The following is an 8,233-nucleotide window of genomic DNA, read 5'->3' as shown; positions in this document are numbered from 1 at the left end:
CAAGCTTGTAAAGGGCTTTGAAGATGAAACAAGGCCGGTGGCCAGGGATTGTTGATGCAGCCACACTGAAGAGGCAAGCAGGGTTCTAGCTTAAGAGGCCAGGGTGATGCCAAGCCAATAAAATTCAGCTATTGTCTCTGTGCTCCCTCTTTTAACGCCAGCTGCTCCCGGCACATAAAAGGGCTTGCCATCTGCCAGGGAGCTCGGGACCTTGGCTCCATCCTCTGCCATCTTCTCCACTGTCCAGACACTTCCTAACCTCCATCATGACCTGTAGCTTCATCTCCATGGGCTGTGGGTTCCGCCCTGGAAACTTCAGCTGCGTCTCCGCCTGCGGGTCCCGGCCCGGCCGCTGCTGCATCACCGCCGCCCCCTACCGTGGCATCTCCTGCTACCGCGGCCTCTCCGGGGGCTTCGGCAGCCACAGCGTGTGCGGCGGCTTCCGCGCCGGCTCCTGTGGACGCAGCTTCGGCTACCGCTCCGGGGGCGTGTGTGGACCCAGCCCCCCATGCATCACCACCGTGTCGGTCAACGAGAGCCTCCTCACGCCCCTCAACCTGGAGATCGACCCCAACGCGCAGTGCGTGAAGCAGGAGGAGAAGGAGCAGATCAAGTGCCTCAACAGCAGGTTCGCGGCCTTCATCGACAAGGTGGGTGTCCTGGATCATACCCTTCCTGAACCCCCACTCATGTTCAGGACTCAGGCTGGGCACTGACAGGGAAGTCAAAAGCAAGAACTTGCCCACAGAAGTTCCCAGGCCAAAGGGAAAGGTAGTCATATTTCTAGGACACAGACAGAAAACAAAAATAGGGCCAGGAGCTGCCAGACTGATGGGGGAGATTAACTGAAAACACAAAAGCAGAACGAGAGGCAGAGCCTTCCATACTGAGTGATAATATCACCTAGTGAGCAAAGGATCACTCTGTGGGCGCTCAGGGCATTTGAAGCCAAATAACTGCTTAAATGCCAAGGAGGTGCTGTCTCCATCAAGGCAGGGCTAGTAAGTGTGGTGCTGGAAGAGTGTCTGGAAGTGGGTCTCATGGACGGCACAGAGCTCTTTCTATACCACACAGTGATTTGGCCGCTGAACCAGGGCTAGAGTAGTTTGTCCAAGCCACTGCTCCTGGGGCTTAGGATCCAGGGGTGAGCAAGAGACATGGTCCCCGTCCTCACGGGCTTTATGGGGAGGCAGGCAGTGCACAGTCTGGATTTGGTTGAACTCATCTGTGGAGTCAGTGTCCAACTCGAGTCTGCAGGCACCTTCTCCACCGAATCCAGGCAACCACCTTGTGGCAGTGATGTGAGAGACTGGGAGAAAAGGCTCTGACTAGGAAGATGTTCTGAGGTTGGAAAAAGCCCTCCAGAGCCAAAACCTCAAGAGAGAAATCACACTAGAGAGATGCCCACCAGAAAGGATCGGAAAAAAAAAAATCTGGAATTTCTAATAGCACGAGAGACCAAGAATAGCATAAGACAGGACTTACTAAGGGTGTGGCCAAGTTATTAGACAAAAGAAGCTGGGTGGAGTATGGGCCAACCTCCTGGCTGGGAGAGGAACGTGAAAATTTCCTATAATTATCAAAGTGAGAGGAGATGTCCCTGCAGAGCAGAAGATCAGGGTTTGAGCTCTTCTCTGCCATTGTGAGCTCTCAGGCAGTCCGGGAACCTCCTTGGCCTCCAGTTCCTCATCAGTAAAATGAGGGAGTTGGAGCATAGGACATTCCTATTCTCATATTCCAGGTAACTATTATTCTAATTGCATTGTTGTTATAGGGTTTGAATAATTGGCACATGCTTTATTTTTCAACTTCTACAGTCTGCCTTTCTAAAAAGGTCCACCTGGCTTGGTGTGATTGAACAGCAGTAAGTGTTCAGTGTGGGGTTCCTTTCTGTTAACGGTTCTTTTAATCCTCATAGTAAGGTGAGATTTAACCTCCCCACTCTACAGAGGGGGTGAGTGCTTTATCCAGGAGCACATTGTTAACAAGTGGCAGCAGAATCTGGACTCCAAGCATTTTCCATGACACCAGGTAAACTGACTTGGAAGAGATTAACTCCCAGGAAGAGCTTCCAGGTGGGGAACTGGTTAAGCCCTGGTGGCATTTTTGAGAGAGATGACATAACCCCTTCCAGGGAAAACTCTGGGTCAGAGAGTTGGGGACTTTCAGGCCCTGGTGCTGGGAACCCCTCTTGCCCTATGATGCTGCAAGAAGAGGTTCTTAGGTTCTGCCTCTGGGTGGCAGGTGCGCTTCCTGGAGCAGCAGAACAAGCTGCTGGAGACAAAGCTGCAGTTCTTCCAGAACCGCGAGTGCTGCCAGAGCAACCTGGAGCCCCTGTTCGAGGGCTACATCGAGACTCTGCGGCGGGAGGCCGAGTGCGTGGAGGCCGACAGTGGGAGGCTGGCCTCAGAGCTCAACCACGTGCAGGAGGTGCTGGAGGGCTACAAGAAGAAGTGAGTGAGGGCAGGAGGGATGCTGGGCACAGGAAAGAGCATGGTGGCAGCTCCCTGAGCCCGGAGGAGTGTCCAGTCTGCAGCTGGCATCTCTGCCTGAGAGTGGAGAATAACCTGTACCGAGACACAGGGGTCCCTTGGGTGTGGGGGATGGAGGCTCAGCTTGTCTTTCCACCAGCAGATCAGGGAAACAATGCTCTCTCCCTTTCTCCACCCATTTTTCACAAAAACTTGTATTCCTTGGTTCCTTTGAGACCAGATCTCAAAGTCCTGGACATGTGTCTTCCTAAGTTTGCTCTCTCACTCGGCTAACACAATCTGATCACCTACCACATGCCAGCATATTGTGCTGGTGCCAGTGACGCAGGGCCACGCAATCCACACAGTGCGGGTCCTAGTGGAGCCTGCAGTCTGCTGGAAGGCAGGCATGACAGAGTTATAAATCTAGCCCTTCAGCTACAAAGTGTGATATATGATATGAAGAATACACACTGGATCCTCAGAAGGAATCTGTTTTGAGGGGTGGCCAGCTTCCTTCAGTAACATTCTCTCCATGGACTCCCCAGGCCCAGCATACCCCTCCCTCCCTATCTTTTGAGCTGCCTCCCACAGCTCAGGCCAGGAGGGGAGAGACAGAGTGAGGATCCCACCACCTGCTGCTGAGTGAGGGTAGGAGAGGGCTCGAAGGAAGAGAAGATGGAGACCTGGGTGAGAAAAATAGCACCTCACACTCCCCAACCACACTCATTCACACACTCAGCTTCCAGATTCCTGTCCTCCCAACCTCCGACAAAACAGGGGAGTGGGTGCTTCATTTCTCCAGCTCGTCCCAGTAGGCCCGGGCCAGCAGCCTGGTTCCTCCAGAGCCCCACCCATTTCACTTGGGGGCAGGAGATGAGCAGGGGGAGGTCTAGGAAGGAGGCTCCTTTGCACGCATGCTCATGGCCAAGATCAAGAGCTGTTCAGACAAGGTCCTGTTCTCCCTCCTCAACTCAGGTATGAAGAAGAAGTCACACTTCGAGCCACAGCAGAGAACGAGTTTGTGGCTCTAAAGAAGGTGAGTGAAGCCCAGCTGGCACTGAGCTCGCCCTGAGTCCCACCACCCATCCTCTTTGTCTTGCCACATGGCAGCCAGGTCCTTAGAGCCCTCTGAGGAGAGCCGGCCTCACAGCCCCTTCTACCCCACACAGGATGTGGACTGCGCCTACCTCCGCAAGTCAGACCTGGAGGCCAACGTGGAGGCCCTGATCCAGGAGATTGACTTCCTGAGGCGGCTGTACGAGGAGGTGAAGGGCTCTCAGCCATGGTGGGCACAGATCCCCCCATGGGATCCCTGACCCCCTGCCCAGACACCCACAGGCATGAACCAGGCCTGCTGGCATATGAACCCAGGCTCATGGCTGGAGGGTTGGCAGGGGCAAGGAGAGGGAAGGAGCAGGGAGGCAAAGGGATGGAGCACCAAAAAGGAACAAATTTAGTAAGGGGCAGGAGAGTGAGCACCCCAGACAACTGTGCCCTGGGAAGCTGCCCTGCATCCTTCCCCTGAGCCAGTGGACTGCAGCGTAGACCCCACACAGCATCAGACAGACTTGAACCCATTGCTCTGGCCCAGGACTTTCTCTGGCAGCAATAGCCTTCCTTCATGGGGCTGGTCTAGAAGAAGGGAAAGAGGCCCCCATACAGGGTCTGAGCCCCTGGAAAGCATCTGGACCATGCTGGCTGCACATGGGCCTAAATAATTCCAAAAGCAAGCAGTTGAGAAACGGTTGTGTTTTCCTCTAAAGAGATTTCCTATTTGTGCAGAAAGTTATGCGACTTCATCAGGTTTGTTTCTCCAAACATGAGAGGTTTGCTCCCAATGAGCCAAAAGGATGATAGGCATCGAGGGATTAGGAGAAGCCCAGGTAAGTGAGTTGTCCTTCCTTTCCCCACCTCCTGCAGGAGATCCGCATTCTCCAGTCCCACATCTCAGACACCTCTGTGGTTGTCAAGCTGGACAACAGCCGGGACCTGAACATGGACTGCATCGTCGCCGAGATCAAGGCACAGTACGACGACATTGCCACCCGCAGCCGGGCGGAGGCTGAGTCCTGGTACCGCAGCAAGGTGAGCGGCACAGGACTCCTGCCTGCTAGACATGGCAGTGGGAGGGATGCGAGGTATCTAGTAGAAAAGGCTTCTTTGTCTGGGGATTCCGATCCCTAAGGATGGTAACAGAAAAGCCAATAGCTCTCAGGTTGGGGTGGCAGGGCAGGACTGCCACGTGTGGTTGCACAGGCCGAGTGCTGCACAATCTGTGCGATCGTCTGTGCTGTCCCGAATGAATGGGATGTCTCATCCTGAGCCTCATGAGCATCTCTGCTTCCTGCAGTGTGAGGAGATGAAGGCCACGGTGATCAGGCACGGGGAGACTCTGCGCCGCACTAAGGAGGAGATCAATGAGCTAAACCGCATGATCCAGAGGCTAACGGCCGAGGTGGAGAATGCCAAGTGCCAGGTATGTGAACCCAGCCCACCCCTCAGTGTAGGAAGAGACTGGAGTTAGCCCTCAGCAGAGGGATTTGAATTAGATTCTGGAAAAGTCTTCCCAGTGCAACCTCAGGGTGACAGGGTAAGATGAGGAAACTACTGAGATATTTCTGATTGTCTTGGCCAAGGTGTGTGTGAGTATCTGTGTGTGTGGGGGGTGTGTGTGTGTGTGTGTGTGTGTGTGTGTGGTATAAGTGAGGAGGGAAGAAAGGTTTAGGAAGCTGATTGAGGAGACAGTATTTTAAGATAGAAGCTGAATGATCCTATTGGAGACTGGCTGGGACTTCAGGAAACTAAACTTCACTTTCTCCTCTCCATACCCAGAACTCCAAGCTGGAGGCTGCGGTGGCCCAGTCTGAGCAGCAGGGTGAGGCAGCCCTCAGCGACGCCCGCTGCAAGCTGGCCGAGCTGGAGGGCGCCCTGCAGAAGGCCAAGCAGGACATGGCCTGCCTGATCAGGGAGTACCAGGAGGTGATGAATTCCAAGCTGGGCCTGGACATCGAGATCGCCACCTATAGGCGCCTGCTGGAGGGCGAGGAGCAGAGGTGGGTCCAGCCCAGCCCTGAGCACTCCACTTGCATAGACCTGCCCACCTTTGATTTTTCCCTATCTCAGTCTCAGTGCCCAGGCGACATTCTTGCCTCTATGGATCCCGGATCCACATCTTCAAGTTGTCTCATTCTCAGTTCTTCCGAGATTTATACCCTGTCTGGTTTCTAGGACATCACCTATTCTAGGGCAGGGTTGTTGGCCAAACTCCACCCCTGACCTCGTCTTCCCAAGAGGGCCTTCCCCTTCTGAAGGTTGAGCCTATCCAGACCTGACAAATATGGTTATTCAGGTTGTTCACTGCACAAAGACAAATGACAGCTGAGAGACAAGTGAGAGCTGAAATCCAACCATACTCTGCTTGCTAAATAGTGTGACCTGACATTGCTTCTGCCAGAAAGGCAACTTTTTCTAAGTTGCACAAGGGCATAAATGTGGGTCAGAAATAGCCCTGAGATGACCCATGTCGGCCCCTAGGGGAAATTCGATGACCTCATTCTGACTTCTTTCATCTTCCCCTTCCTTACTTTTTCCCCACTCAGGCTGTGTGAAGGTGTTGAAGCTGTGAATGTCTGTAAGTATCCTGAACCCTGAAAAGGAACATGTAGACTGGGGACAAAGGACTTCTTGACTACAAGTATAAGCAGAGACTTTGGGGGGAGTGTTTCCAATAATTCCCCCAGTAAAGAGGATAGATTGGTCATGCGACAAGAGAGACTAAGGTTAGCTGGCAGAAAGAACCTCACAGCATCAATGTGTTAGGGAGGGGAAAAATAATAAGATGTCACTGCAAGAAGGGACCTCAGATGACACTCATAACCTTCACCTTGTATAGGTGAGAAAGCTGGGGGCCAGATAGAGTATCCCCAAGGTCACAAGGCAGAACCAGGACCAGAACCCCGGTCTGCTGGCTCCCAGGCTAGGGTTCCCTCCACACCTTCTGAATAGAACTGGAGGTTCCTCGCATCCTTCCCTGGATGGCCGACACATCAGACAGACCAAAGGAAGGTGGCTGGATGGGACAGCCACCAGCAGGGGTCTCTTGACCCTGCCCTTGTTCCCACAGGTGTCAGCAGCTCCCGGGGTGGGGTTGTGTGCGGGGACCTCTGTGTGTCCGGCTCCCGGCCGGTGACAGGCAGCGTCTGCAGCGCCCCCTGCAACGGGAACCTGGTGGTGAGCACCGGCTTGTGCAAGCCCTGTGGCCAGCTGAACACCACCTGCGGAGGGGGCTCATGCAGCCAGGGGAGGTGTTAAGTGGCCCAAAAGAGAACCAGGGGAGCCCCTTCTGCCTGCCAGATGTGCCACTGCCCAACCCTCAACTGAGAACAGCAGCACATCGCTGGCTTTTCCCCTTGTGTTCTGAGAATACACCATCAGCTCATTCCCACCAGCTGCTCCTCCCTACCTCTCATCCCACTGGAAAGGGGCCTGCGGCTGGGGAATAGACCCATTCCTTCCCTGTCTCAGCCTTCTGCCCCTCCCGGGAAGAAGGGCCTTCCTTCCTGGAAGGAGCACTGTGAGACTGTTCCCCCTGCCTCTCTGGCCTCTTGTCTCCCCTTTTTCAATAAACTTGGGGACCTGCTTTCTTGCCGTAATGTCTTGCTTTCCTGGGGCCCACCCACACCCACCAGCTGGTAAGCACCCCAGCCTGATGATATGGCCTCAAGACTAGAGTCGTTCTGGCCAGTTCTCAGCCTGGACACCGATAGGGCCTCATCCCCAGATGGTTCTGTCATCTCCCAACCAGGCAGTGCCGACTGTGCTCACAGCACCTTCTACCTGTCACACCTATCAGTCTGGATGGCACAGGGTTTTGCTCTTCCAATTGGCTCTGCAGATGACCGAGGAGGCCAGAGGATCAGCTGGAAGGCAGTGCACGTGCATGCGCATGTTTATATGTATGCACGTGTAAGCATGCTTGTGTGCGTGTTTGAGTTTTGCCCCCTTCTTGCATACGCAGTCCCCACTTTCTTTTCCTAGCATATCTTCACTCTGCCACCCAGCCATCCTACCACATAGGTACCATAGCAGTAACTGCCAAAAGGGCCAGCAGCCACCCTCGGGGGCCACCCTTTGTCAGTCTGGCCCCACCCCATTGCCACGTGCTCCTCATGCTGCCCACCAAACAGGGAAAGATGAGAGCCTTGGCACCTGCCCCTGGCCCACCCTTCCCCCATGCACACACCTCCTCAGAACCTGGCAGCCTTCTCCACAGCTGACATGAGGACACCATCTACTCACTCCCTCAACTGCCCCACTCACTGCCCTCATCTGAGATACCTCACAGCTTCAACCCCAAGGCTAAGAGGCTCCTCTGCCCGCTGCTTGGCCCAATCTCTCCTGTCCTCCACTTGGAAAGCTCTGGAGAGCTCTGGAAGACTTTGAGAAGCCCCTCACCCCACCCTCAAGGAATCAGGCCTGGAACTGTCCTCGCAAGGCTGCAGCCCACCTCCAGTGTTGTGCATTGCCTTCCTTGCTGGCCCTCTTCATTCCTCCCCTTCACCCAGCCCCTGGCCTTTCCAACCCGTCTCACCAGGATGTCCTTGGAGGACCCACCTCCTTCCATTCCTCCCCCTGGAATCTCCAGCACTCCCAGGGCCCTTTAGCCTTCCCCCAAGCTCCAGGGGCTGCCCAGTGCCTTCTCTCCTTACCACTTCCCAATTCCTGAGCCTCGGGCCTTTCACCTCCTTATCTCCCAGGCC

General features: G+C 54.6%; 1 protein-coding gene across 1 annotated transcript; it reads left to right on the top strand.

The window, feature by feature from the left end:
- Positions 1 to 206: 206 nt before the first annotated feature.
- LOC698195 (keratin, type II cuticular Hb3) lies at positions 207 to 7,113 on the top strand. The gene is made up of 9 exons (XM_001093322.4): positions 207 to 650; positions 2,245 to 2,453; positions 3,450 to 3,510; positions 3,644 to 3,739; positions 4,395 to 4,559; positions 4,825 to 4,950; positions 5,307 to 5,527; positions 6,074 to 6,105; positions 6,598 to 7,113. The coding sequence occupies exons 1-9, from the start codon at positions 267 to 269 to the stop codon at positions 6,783 to 6,785; spliced, it is 1,482 nt and encodes a 493-aa protein (XP_001093322.4). The 5' UTR covers positions 207 to 266; the 3' UTR covers positions 6,786 to 7,113.
- Positions 7,114 to 8,233: the final 1,120 nt, after the last annotated feature.

This window comes from Macaca mulatta, chromosome 11, assembly GCF_049350105.2.
Source record: "Macaca mulatta isolate MMU2019108-1 chromosome 11, T2T-MMU8v2.0, whole genome shotgun sequence".
NCBI lineage: Eukaryota > Metazoa > Chordata > Mammalia > Primates > Cercopithecidae > Macaca > Macaca mulatta.
This window is presented reverse-complemented; position numbering and strand designations above follow the sequence as displayed.

Excerpts from the sequence above, each read along its gene's own strand:
- LOC698195 (XM_001093322.4), top strand. The coding sequence starts at position 267 with ATGACCTGTAGCTTCATCTCCATGGGCTGTGGGTTCCGCCCTGGAAAC. Across the intron at positions 3,511-3,643 it reads AGTTTGTGGCTCTAAAGAAG|GATGTGGACTGCGCCTACCT; the intron begins GTGAGTGAAGCC and ends TACCCCACACAG. Across the intron at positions 3,740-4,394 it reads TGAGGCGGCTGTACGAGGAG|GAGATCCGCATTCTCCAGTC; the intron begins GTGAAGGGCTCT and ends CACCTCCTGCAG.